This window comes from Erythrolamprus reginae, chromosome 1 (genome assembly GCF_031021105.1).
Source record: "Erythrolamprus reginae isolate rEryReg1 chromosome 1, rEryReg1.hap1, whole genome shotgun sequence".
Classification (NCBI taxonomy): Eukaryota; Metazoa; Chordata; class Lepidosauria; order Squamata; family Dipsadidae; genus Erythrolamprus; species Erythrolamprus reginae.
In genome coordinates, this window is record NC_091950.1 from 192,339,179 (window position 1) to 192,352,337 (window position 13,159).

Here is a 13,159-nt window from a genome sequence, read left to right on the forward strand (position 1 = left end):
ATTTGTCGGACATACTATCTGTTTTTCCCCCTTGGCTTTTGGAACACTTTAAAATAATAATACTAATAAAAAATAAAAGCAAGAAAATAAAAGAAGAACTGACATAAGAAGGAGCAGATAAGAGAAGATTTGGACAATGATAAAATACAAATTTACAAAACTGATAAATAATTATTAATTGAACTACTAATTGAAATGTGAGATAAATTTATATTTGTATATGGTTCTTAAATGGATTTGTAGAGACGATTTTGAACGTATTGATTATTTGAACTATAAGATTATTATAATGTGAATTATAATAGTAAAGAAAAACGGAAAGGAAAAAGAGATATAATAAAGCTATGATTATTAGAGGATTAATAGGGGAAAATAAATAGTACTGATTATGATTAATATATTTTTTGGGGAGAAGTATCTGGGATTTCAACTGAATGGATTAGGGAAGATTATTAATTTCAGAAATATGGTGAAAACAAATAGATGAAATATTATTACATTGAGATCATTAGTGAAAATCAGATTATGAATTATTATTATATTGGGCATGATAGTGAAAGATATATAGAATAGGAAAGAATATTACATTGGGAATGACAGTGAAATTAAATAGATTAGGGAAGATTATCACACTGAGTTTGACAGTGGAAGATATATAGAATAGGGAAGATACATAAATTAGTGAAGATATATTTATTAGGGAAGATCATCACACTGTGAATGGCAGTGAAACCAAATAGATTAGGGACGATTATTACACTGGGGATGACAGTGACATATAGACTAGGGAAGATTATTACACTGGGTTTGACAAAGTTTGCTTTTAAAGCAGAATAACACAGGGTATGGAAAGGGTTTTGCTTCTGCTGGAGAGGTGCAATCTGATATACACAGGCATATACCTGAATCTGTAGGGAGATAAAATACTAATCCAGTCAAGAATGAGAAGAGAAGGCAAGGAATGATGACGTTGACAATGAAGTAGAGAGGCAAACGCAACAATACAAAGTGATAGGTGATATCAAGATATGGCGTTTTAAGGCAACATTCATAGGTCACCGAGTGCTTCCAACCTCGGTAATCTTTCATTGTCCATTCTCCACTCGGCACGTAGTTACTCAAGTCTGGACGGTCACTTTCCTGAAAAAGCAAATGCTACCAGATCACAAAACAACAGGAGAATGAAGTTTAGAGCATCTGGATACATTCAGTATTTCTCAACAGTTTTCTACAATTGCACTTCTGTTACACATATAGATTTATCTGGGAGAGGTGGAGACTTCATTTTGTTTTAAGCATTTTCTGACCATGAATAAAACATTAGAAAAACGATCTGATAATTAGGTCCCATGATATTGTTCCAAATTTCAAACCAATAAACTACATTTCAATTAACTATACTGCTCAAAAAATAAAGGGAACACTTAAACAACACGATATAACTCCAAGTAAATCAAACATCTGTGAAATTAAACTGTCCACTTAGGAAGCAATAGTGATTGACAATCAATTTCACATGTTGTCAGCACATTCAATTTTATACAGAACAAAGTATTCAATGAGAATATTTCATTCATTCAGATCTAGGATGTGTTCTCTGAGTGTTCCCTTTATTTTTTAAAGCAGTTTACATTTCTCCATAGTGCTAAAGAGAGGAGAGGGCAGGGCAGGGAAGAGGAGGGGAGGGGAGGAAAGGGGAAGGGAGGGCAGGACAGGGGAGGGGAGGGTAAAGAGGAAAGGAGAGGAAAGGAAATGAGGAAATAAATTTTTACTTGTATATAATAATATGAAAATGAATAAAGGTGCTAGCTACTCAAGTGAGCCAGTTTGGTATTAGTGTAAAAACATCAGATTAAAACTGGGAGACTGGGAGTTCTAGTCCCACTTTCAACATAAAGCCAACTGGGTGACCTTGGGCCAAACACTCTCAGTCCTAGGAAACTAATTCTGAGGAAACTAATTCTGAAAAATTTGCCAAGAAAGCTGCAGAGCCTAGTCCAGATGGTTGCCGGGAGTCAAGACTGACTTGAAAACAGAACAAACCAACTAACTGAAGCCTACCGGGTAGATGGCAACCACAGTGCCATCGTAAGTCCAGGTTCCCAGCTTCATACTGCAGTTTTGCTCATCGAAGGGGAAGTGAGTGACTATAATTTCACAGTAACTGTTGAAGATGGCTGGCGGAGTCCACGTGATATGTCCCGTATAGTTCAGAAGAACTTTGGTGAACTGGTCGATAGCAAAAATTCCATCTGCACTAAAAAGAAAAAAACCAGTCATACGAATAGCATACAATTTTAATACACTGGCTATGCATTTTGTTGCACACAGTGTTATCAATGTGTTGGGATCTTCCTTTTGTTGGTGTCTTTCTTTTAAAATAATGTACTCTGCAAACTCCATTTGGTAGAAAAATGGTTGCATTTTTTTAAAAAATTAAAAACTATGAGAAAGACTGTATACCCAGAAAAGAAATCTTTTATTCACATTAAAGAATTACATTCAAAGGTTTATTTTTTTAAAAAATATTTCAATTGAAAAATTTTAATACCACATTTTGCAGGTTAAACTGAATATTTATGAAAGCTGACCATGGATGATGAGTTGGAATAAAATAGCACTTCTCACCTTTCCCACAAATAGTCTTGCTTTAAGAATGTGATAAGGAATATAGAAAGTCCAGTGTCATCTAATCTGGCACTGGTTATTAACTTTCTTATAATTCTATTTGCACATATTTTAAAAACCCACCAAAAAACCCACAGAAGAGTAGAAATGTACAGTTTTTTTCTTTTGCTCACAGCCAAAAATATGTAAAATTGGCATGCTGGGGTTGAGGGAACAACCAAGACTTTTTGTTCCTGGAGACCCATTTGGGCGCCATTTCAAGCTACATTATTTCAAACCACAGACATTTGGACTCGTGCGTTCTTCATCGCTGGAGATTTTCAAGAAAAGTTTGGATAATCATTTCTCTAGGAAGAAATAAGGACTTCTGACTTGGGCAAGGGATTGAACTATGGTCCCTTCCAGCCAGCGGTGGGTTGCTCCTTGTTTGGACCGCTTCTCAGAACTGAAGGATGTGGCAACAGCAGTAGCACTGGGGTCCCATTGGCACCATGTGTGAGTTATTACATTAGAGGTGCCAAGATGGGACAATAGCTAGACTTGTCAACCAGGAGATATTGATCTTCAACACTTTGTTCCCACCTAGTGGTCATTCAGGTTTTTGCAGCCTGGTCCTAGAAGCTCCACCATATGCTGTCAAATTTGTTGAAAACATTGCACCAGGAGTAAGTCTTGAGGGCTCCCTGTGCCTGAAGACACCAAGGTAGCTGTTTCTCCACCAAATTCTTGCTACTGGGAGCATCCATTTCTTTTTTTTTGGTTTAAGCTAATTGTAGCATCTGCAGGGTGTTTCCAGATGCATCAAAGCAGGGAGAATGGTTCCCCCAAGGAAGCCTTTATTTCAGAGGTCACACTCATGCAGAAGCTGAGTTTACAGCTTTTTGTGTAGTCTGAATGTTTCTCTCTCTTACTATGGGACTCTGCCTCAGAATTAAGCTCTACTTACTTGTTATACAAAACTAAATCTGGATGCCAGATATCCTCCGAGGAGATGCGAATTTGCTTCACACCGCCATAATCTGATGGATTCCATCTCAAATTTACATCTGTCCATTGCTAGTGGTGATGGGGAGAGAATTTCAAAGAATTTATAAGGTCTTATGAAAAGTTTAACAAAGAACAATTGTTTTATTCATTAAATGTAAGTTATAGAATGAACAACAACAAAAAAGAATGTATATTTCCTTATGTCATAAAATGATTATCAGTGTATGTCAGCGATGGGTTGATCCAGTTTGGCCACTTTTGTTTTGTTTTGTTTAAGTTGGAAAATAGGAAACTACTTTAAAACCATTGGCTGTGTTCCAACTCTCCAGGGGCATTATGGGAGTTTTTCTTGGAGGTTCCCCATCCCCCACCCCACCCCAGCTAGATCCAGCTCATTTGCATCCTTTGGAAAGAGTTTGTCAAATGTATAACGGAAATGGAAGGAGGGAGATGTGCTACTTCTGGAAATACAACTCAATTCTGTCTTAGACTAAGCTGTCTGATGGGTTTATCTCAATCAGATGCTATAATATGTCCCACAACTAGTGTTGGGCGAACCGAACTTGCAAAGTTCGGGTTCGTGTCGAACTTTGCAGTGTTCGGCATGCCGAACCCGAACTTTAAAAAAAGTTCGGGTAAAGTTCGGGTTCGGCGTTCACTCGAACACCACAAAACGCCGCCACCTGGGAGGAGAGTGGGGAATCCCATCGTGGGATTCCCCACCTCCTTTCGCTTGCGGCACTGCAAGCAAAAGGAGGTGGGAAATCCCACGATGGGATTCCTGGGGCGGGGCTTTGATGTCACGGAGACTACTTCCTGGCCAGCCGAAATGGGGAGGAAGGAGTTTCGTGACATCAAAGCCCCACCCCCGGAATCCCATCGTGGGATTTCCCACTTCCTTTTGCTTGCAGCGCAGCTACGGCATCCTTTTCTATAAAAATAAAAGGAAGCAAAAGGAGGTGGGGAATTCCCCACTTCCTTGTTTATTTTTACAGAAAAGGACGCTGTAGCGGTGCTCACCCGAACTTCACGGCAAACCCAAACTTCGTTGGGTTCGCCCAACACTACCCACAACAAATAGGCATTTAGGGAAATGTTTGGTTTTCTAAAATCCAATTAGCAAAATGCACAGTGCTGCTGCTGTGACAAACTTTATAAAATCATTTAATTGTGCCTCTCTTTAGTTATAACGCGCAAGAATATCGCAAATAAATTCAACCTCTTGGAAAAGGGAGCTCTAATCCAAAAATATTTCTTGAACAGGGGAATAAGGCCAATCAAAACGCACCTTTGGGCATCAAACAGAGCATGGTGGTTTATAAACCACAGTTATTACCTGTTTCAGACGCACATTGGTGCTTACTATTTGATTTACTTCATCCTTAAGAGACAGAGACAGAAAAAGACAAGGTTAACAGAATATAATTTGTTTGCAATAATCGCTGTTGAGATTATCGGTTAAAAACTTTTGCTGTTTTGGCTTCATTTTCTTTCTCTCCAAGCACTGAATTCCCACTGCCAAAATCAGACTGTAAACTATTTTAGTCAGGAACCTGCTTCTCTTTGCTCTGAAAAGCAATATACCATATTTTTCGGAGTATAAGATGCACATTTTCTCCCCCTAAAAGAGGCTGAAAAATCAGGTGCATCTTATACTCTGAATGTGGGGTTTTTTAAAAAGTTTTTCCCCCTAGCCCTAACTAGATGCTAATGATGTTCCCAGGTCTTATCCACTTGCAAGCTCTTTCATTGTTACTCTCTGTCAAGAATGTTTTTCAAACCCTGTCTTTGTAGCTTTTTAAAATTTCTCTCCTTGCTCCAAGTATTCCTTTCTAGCCCTAACCAGGTGGTAACAATGTTCCCAGTTCTTACCGTGGGAAGAATGTTTTCCAAGCCCTAGGTTTTGCAGGGTTTTTTTCATTGCTCTACTTGTTTCAAATGTTTCTTTCCAGCCCTAAGCAGGTGGTAACAATGTTCCCAGTTCTTACAGGCTTGCAGACTCTTTCATTGTTGCAAAGAATGTTTCCCCTGGGTCCCATCAAACAACATTGTTTATTTCCTCCCTCCAATTAAAGAAAGTTAATTGGTTACTGTTATGAGACCGTTCCTTCTTAGCCAAAGAACTATAGATAGTCCTTACATACAACTATAATAAAATCTGCTATTACAGTTGTATGTCATAGTAGGTCAGTCATTTCATTGACCCGATTTTACAATCTTTACCTTTGAACAGCCCTTAAGCAATCAGCTGTAACTTGAGGATCACATGTCCTGATGAAATTTGCACATTTTTCTGACGAAACAAGAGGTATCTGAATTGGGAGGGTTTATGTAGATTGTTGTGGCACATAGCATTGGAGAGATGGGAGCAGAGGTGGGTTCCTCCTTTTTTTTTCAGCAAGAAAGAAGCCCCCCCACCCCTCTTCAATTTTTTCAGTTCAATTTTCATATCATTATGTTCAGAAATGTTCAAGCTACCAATCCCACACCAACTTTAGTAAAACAGAACGCATTTTGCAGGCAAAACTATCTATACATTGAAAAAGAAAATTCACAAAAACGGGGGCGCACGCATTTTATGAGTAAAATAAACCAATAAGCATTAATTTTTTCAGTTCAATTTTCATTTCATTGTGTGCAGAAATGTTCAAACTTGTTTCCAAGTGAAAAAAGCTTTCAAAAAGACCAAATATAAGTACGTAAAATGAACAATTTGCAGTTCGGGTCAAATAGACCCGGGAACAGAACTTTAGGGTGTGTTTTTGAGCAGAACAGCAGGGTTTTTAAGATACATATGGAAAGATAAAATTTTATAGTATCAAGATTATTGTGGAGGTGAGAATGGAAAAATAAATTAATTCGTTCAGTTAACTGAGTTTTTTATGTATTCATTATATTTGTTTGCCATCCATCTTGCCACAAGGTAACTAATTATTTGATTAATTCATTAAGCAAACCCTGCCCAAAAGAATGGGAAGCTGCCAGTAATGAAGTATTGCAAGCTAAATCTCCCCACAGAATGGAGACTTATCCTGACGGGATCAAGATTGACTCAGTCTTCCATTCTTCTGAGGTTGATAAAAGGAGGGCCCAGTGCTCTAAAGCAGTGTTTCCCAACCTTGGCAACTTGAAGATATCTGGACTTCAAGTCCCAGAATTCCCCAGCCAGCAAATTCTGGCTGGGGAATTCTGGGAGTTGAAGTCCAGACATCTTCAAGTTGCCAAGGTTGGGAAACACTGCTCTAAAGCACCATGGAACGATATATAAGTCTAAGTCTAAGTGCTATCGCTAGTAAAACTTTTACCGTACCACATTGATCAGCTGGATAAGTTGAAGTCCCACAATGACTTGCACCACATGACTATGATTGCTTACTGGACGCACAATTTTGTTGTAGTTCGCGAATAAATCATTAACCAGGCGACTTTCATGTTCGGAGCCATGGACTAGAATAGCTGCAAGACAATATGATTAAAAAAGGGCAACGTTTGAAAAACAGAGACAAAACTTTGTGAAAGTCTGAGCAGATGCTAAGAGTTTGGAACTGAGCTGGGTGTTTGGACTCTGAGGGAGAAGCCAGAATAACTGCTCATTTCCTTGGCTTTCCAGATTCTTTTCTGGGGTTGCAGACATCACATTGGGACCTGGTCATTCTATTGTTTAAACTTCCCAAGAACGCTTTTTGGATTATATGCAGAACTCAAACATATTTGGGAAAATCAAATCGACGTTGGCTTTTTTCATTGCAATATGCTTGCTTTCAATTTAGGTTTTTAAATTATACTAATGTTTTTTTTTTAAAAAGCCCGAACCAACAACAGATATCCAACAAATTTGGAAGATGCTAAATGAAGTCTGCTTGTCAAAGCACTTTGAGCCAATACTGGAATTTTAATCAGTCCTGATTTTTCCATTGTAGTCACATGAAGGGGTAATTATTCAGTCATGCGCTTACAAGGTTTTTAAATTACACTAATCTTTTTTTTAAAAAGGCCAAAACCAACAACATATCAAACAAAGTTGGAAGATGCTAAATAAAGTTTGATTGACAAAACACTTTGAGCCTATACTGGAGTTTGAATCAGTGTTGATTTTTTTTATTGTAGTCACATGAAGGAATATTTATTCAGTCATTCGTTTACAAGGTTTTTAAATTACACTAATCTTTTTTTTAAAAAGGCCAAAACCAACAACATATCAAACAAAGTTGGAAGATGCTAAATAAAGTCTGATTGACAAAACACTTTGAGCATATACTGGAGTTTGAATCAGTGTTGATTTTTCTACTGTCGTCACATGAAGGAGTATTTATTCAGTCATTCGTTTACAAGATTTAGAGGTCCCCCAGCTCTGAAATTACTTCAGGGAGGCTTATTCTAAAAATATAAAACAATAAAAGAATAACAATGGAAAGTAATTTCAGGCATTCAGACAAACATATAGCTCAAACATATAGCTACACATTGTAAAGATAACCAACTGGGCTTTACCAACATTTTACTAATCAAAGGGCTGGAGAAACAATCAGGTTTTTAGTCTTCCAAAATATAATAAGATATCATTGGTAACCATTGGTCTGGTAATAAGTAGTCATTAGTCAGCCAACTGACTTCTTTTCTATTTTTGAGTTGTTCCTTCCATGGGAGAGATTTTGGCCATAGAAATAGATCAGGTTCTTGTTGTGAGAGGTCCACGTCCAGCTCAGCTGGGCACGGATTTGGTATCTTAGGCCAGTGTTCCTGTCATCTGACTGAAGCTGGGTGAGAAGATTCCTTTTTTTATTTAGACTCTAACCTTAAAAGAAAAAAAAAGAGGAAAATCCAGGAAAAAAGACTCTTAGAATTATTTTTTAATGTGGCGAACTATCATAGAGAAAAAAATCCTAGACACAAAAGAACTAAGGGGAGAAAAGCTAAATGTCTTTTAAAATCTCGGGAGATGCAGAAGCCCTGGTTGGCTTTCGGTCTCTGGCACCACATCCTCTCTGACCTCCTTGCTATTGGACTTAGGTGCCAGGTGCATGGGCCTATGGTACCACACCACAACCATCTCTCTATCCTCAGGATCCATGACCAGCTGCACGGGAAGTGGACGGGTCACAACAATTCTATTCTCTGTAGGTCAGCATCTGGATTATAGGTCTCTATAGGTCAGCTTCTCTAAAGGAGTTTCTGACACCACCTGCCCCACGTGCTGATTATCTGCAACCTGCCACTGGCCGTCTTCTTTGCCAAGGGTCCCTGCAGGGTGGTGAACTGTCGGGAGAGGCAAGCGGGTGGGGGAAAAGCCCGGGTGTGCATGTGTGTATGTGAATGTCGAGAAGCCCCCTGATTCGTCAGTTCCTCTAGCTCAGCTTGACCACGGTGGCTCCCTGAGTGGAGGCACAGGTGGCGGCAATAATTTCTGCACTTTCTACCGCTGCCTGGCTGGGGTGCCCAGAGGGAAGTGGCAGCCCCCGCCCAAGAAACCCGGTGGAAGAAGGAAAGGGAGCAGTGGCGCCTCCACCCTCCGTGGATGTGCCGGTGCCAAGCCTCCCCACCCCACCCAGGTGGGCTGGCAGGGGGATGACATTCAAAATAAGAAAAAACTTCGCCGGCCTCTGCAGAGAAGCAAGAGAGAGAAAGAGAGAACAAGAGAGAGAGAGAGAAAGAGAGAGAAAGAGAGATAGCAAGAGAGAGAGAACAAGAGAGAGAAAGAAAGATAGGGAGAGAGAAAGAAAGAAAGAGAGAGGGACAGAGAGAGAGAAAGAGAGATAGCAAGAGAGAGAGAACAAGAGAGAGAAAGAAAGCAAGAGAGAGAGAGAAAATAAGAGAGAAAAAGTGAGAGAGAAAGAAAGCAAGAGAGAGAGGGACAGAGAGAAAGAAAGAAAGAGAGAGAGAGAGAAAGATAGAAAGAGTGAATGAGAGAGAGGGAAAGAAAGCAAGAGAGAGAGAAAGAGAGGGACAGAGAGTAAGTAAGAGAGAGAGAGTTAAAGAAAGAGGGAGAGATAGAGAGGGAGAGATAAAGGAAGAGGGAGAGATAGAAAGGGAGTGAGTGAGAGATAGATAAAGAAAGCAAGAGAAAGAGAGAGAGAGAAAGCAAGAGAGAGAGAAAGAAAGCAAGAGAGAGAGAGAAAGAAAGAGAGAGAGAAAGGAAGAGGGAGAGATAGAAAGGGAGTGAGTGAGAGATAAAGAAAGCAAGAGAGAGAGAGAGAGAGAAAGCAAGAGAGAGAGAAAGAAAGCGAGAGAGAGAGAAAGAAAGAGAGAGAGAGAAAGAGGGAGAGATAGAGAGGGAGAGAGAAAGGAAGAGGGAGAGACAGAAAGAGAGTGAGAGAGAGAGAAAGAAAGCAAGAGAGAGAGAGAGAAAGGAAAGCAAGAGAAAGAGAGGGACAGAGAGAAAGAAAGAAAGAAAGAGGGAGAGATAGAGAGGAAGAGATAAAGGAAGAGGGAGAGAAAGAAAGGGAGTGAGTGAGTGAGTGAGTGAGAGAAAGAAAGCAAGAGAGAGAGGGACAGAGAGAAATAAAGAGAGAGAGAAAGATAGAAAGAGTGAATGAGAGAGAGGGAAAGAAAGCAAGAGAGAGAGAAAGAGAGGGACAGAGAGTAAGTAAGAGAGAGAGAGTTAAAGAAAGAGGGAGAGATAGAGAGGGAGAGATAAAGGAAGAGGGAGAGATAGAAAGGGAGTGAGTGAGAGATAGATAAAGAAAGCAAGAGAAAGAGAGAGAGAGAAAGCAAGAGAGAGAGAGAAAGGAAAGCAAGAGAAAGAGAGGGACAGAGAGAAAGAAAGAAAGAAAGAGGGAGAGATAGAGAGGAAGAGATAAAGGAAGAGGGAGAGAAAGAAAGGGAGTGAGTGAGTGAGAGAAAGAAAGAAAGCAAGAGAGAGAGGGACAGAGAGAAAGAAAGAAAGAGAGAGAGAAATATAGAAAGAGTGAATGAGAGAGAGGGAAAGAAAGCAAGAGAGAGAGAAAGAGAGGGACAGAGAGTAAGTAAGAGAGAGAGTTAAAGAAAGAGGGAGCGATAGAGAGGGAGAGATAAAGGAAGAGGGAGAGATAGAAAGGGAGTAAGTGAGAGATAGAGAAAGAAAGCAAGAGAAAGAGAGAGAGAGAAAGCAAGAAAGAGAGAAAGAAAGCAAGAGAGAGAGAGAAAGAAAGAGGGAGAGATAGAGAGGGAGAGAGAAAGGAAGAGGGAGAGACAGAAAGAGAGTGAGAGAGAGAGAAAGAAAGAAAGAGAGAGAGAGAAAGGAAAGCAAGAGAAAGAGAGGGACAGAGAGAAAGAAAGAAAGAAAGAAAGAGGAGAGATAGAGAGGAAGAGATAAAGGAAGAGGGAGAGAAAGAAAGGGAGTGAGTGAGTGAGAGAAAGAAAGTGAGAGAGAGAGAAAGCAAGAGAGAGAGACAGAGCGAAAGAAAGAAAGAGAGAGAGAAAGAGAGAAAGAAAGAAAGAGAGAGAAAGAAAGAGGGAGAGATAGAGAGGGAGAGAGAAAGCAAGAGAGTGAGAGAAAGAAAGAGGGAGAGAAAGAGAAAGAAAGAAAGAGGGAGAGATAGAGAGGGAGAGAGAAAGGAAGAGGGAGAGAAAGAAAGAGAGAGAAAGAGAGGAAAAAAAGGAGAGGAAAGAAGAGAGAGAGAGAGAGAAAGAAAGAGAAAACTCGGCAAGGAGTTGGGGACTTGCTCCACTTCGCCTCCTCCTCCTCCCCCAGGGCGGCGTTAAGAAAACTGCAGGGTTTTTTTATAGTCCGGCCCTCCAACAGTCTGAAGGACAGTGAACTGCCCCCCTGTTTAAAAGGTTTGGGGAGCCCTGTTGTATAGGTTCTTATGTGATTTTAAATGAAGGTACCGGTACTTTTCCGGGCTCACACATTATGTTCAGTAATGGTTTATTTAACTCTTGTCTATTGAATACATCACAATCATTTTGGCTGATAAAAACAGAAAAAATCACAGCTTATCCAAATCAGTGAATCAAATCTAAAAAGGAAATCATACTAATGGGTGTGTCTGCTGCTTTAAAGAATATAGAGATAGCAATGACTTTTGGCAAAAGGCCAGCAAGGTTCTTAAATAAACTCACTGTGTCCAAGGGATAGAATGACTCAATTAGAAAAATATTAATATTCTCTATAGGAAATGACCATAGTATTTATTCAGAATATGTATCTTCTTTTTTGAAATATCACACTTATTTTGAAACTTGCAAACTTACGAGTACAAATTGCGTTCAAAAGACGTTCATCAAAAGAAAAAATATAAGCATCAGAAGACTCATAACATGTTACGTGGTTATTGATGTATATTGGGCACATCTTTTTACTTTTTAGTTTTTAGGGTCGGTGACTGAAACAAAATTTGCATTGGAATAATAGGAGAATAAGCTGCCATGCTTCACTCTGGGAAGCACAAAAAGGAGAAATCTGGTTTTCCAAATCTCCTGCTATTCTTTTTTTATCTTCACTTTTATCAAGGGAAGGAAAGTAGATAAAACAAATAGTGTGCAAAAGAGAGATGGGAACACCGCTCTTCCTTTTTCCTTTTCCTTTAAAAAAATGTCTCTGCTTCAGATTCCTCTGACTATAGGATTGGAATGCTTTACCTACAAAAGGCTCTGGAATCAAAGGTTTTGAGGGGGGAAAAATATTTGCCCTATGCAAGGATCAATAAAGGCTTCTGCAAAACATTTAAGAAATATAAAAACAACCAACTAAAAATAAAACTATTAAATTGATCCAGAGTAAATTGCTTGGGAATATCAAGCTATAGAAAAATTAAAGCTACAACTGAAAGAAGTACAGAACCAATGTTTTGGGAAAAATCTGAGCTTTAAGTAAGGCTGGTCATCTAAAACAGCGTTTCCCAACCGGTGTGCCGCGGCACACTGGTGTGCCGCGAGACACCGCCAGGTGTGCCGCCTGGGCGGGGCGCTGCGGTGCCTCTGACCTCTCCGCTCCTGCCCGATGCCGCGGTTTCTGGCGCTCTCCTGCTGGGCCCCAAAGAAGGAAGGCAGGAAGGAGAGCTCCATTCTTCGCGCCTTTTTCCCGCCTTCCTTCTTTGGGGCCCAGCAGGAGAGCGCCAGAAACCACGGCATCGAGCAGGAACCGGGAGGTCGGAGGCACCGGCACGGCAGCGCCCGCCCAGCTGAAGCTTCCCTGTCGTCATCGGCAAGTGTCCTTTGGGGCCCGGCGGGAGGGCACTGGCGGTGGGAGCGGGGGGGGGGGCGCGGCTGCAGCGGCGCAGGCAGTCGCGGGGAGATGGCGGGGGGAGCGGGGGGCGGCTAAAGCGGCCCCGGGCACCATTCCCTGTAGGCTTTTCCAGGGGCGCGCAGGGAGCCGCGGCCACCCGCCCGCCTACCGGATTTCCCTCCGCGCGGCTGGGGAGGTGGATTCACCACCCACGCCAGCCTGATCTCCCTCCAGTGGCTGGTGACGTCGTAGATCTACCGCCCTCGCCAGCCTGATCTCCCTCTGTGGGGGGGTGGGGGGCGACGAACCGACGACCGGGGGCTGTCCGTCCGTGTTGGGTGGTGCAGGGCAGGCACAGGCAGCCCCAGGGGAGAACAAGGGAGGGAGAGAAAGGAAAGA

The 13,159-nt window shown here is 41.0% G+C and overlaps 1 protein-coding gene across 1 annotated transcript in view; it reads right to left on the minus strand.

Annotated features, from left to right (window-relative positions):
* Positions 1–13,159, minus strand: part of LOC139169226 (acetylcholine receptor subunit alpha-like) — a 29,778-nt gene that overhangs the window by 14,595 nt on the left and 2,024 nt on the right. The window contains exons 2-6 of the mRNA XM_070755151.1: positions 6,926–7,071; positions 4,952–4,996; positions 3,575–3,684; positions 2,062–2,257; positions 903–1,140 (exon numbers count right to left, since the gene is read on the minus strand). Of these exons, the coding sequence (XP_070611252.1) occupies positions 903–1,140; positions 2,062–2,257; positions 3,575–3,684; positions 4,952–4,996; positions 6,926–7,071 (735 nt within the window). The remainder of the gene's footprint in view (positions 1–902; positions 1,141–2,061; positions 2,258–3,574; positions 3,685–4,951; positions 4,997–6,925; positions 7,072–13,159) is intronic.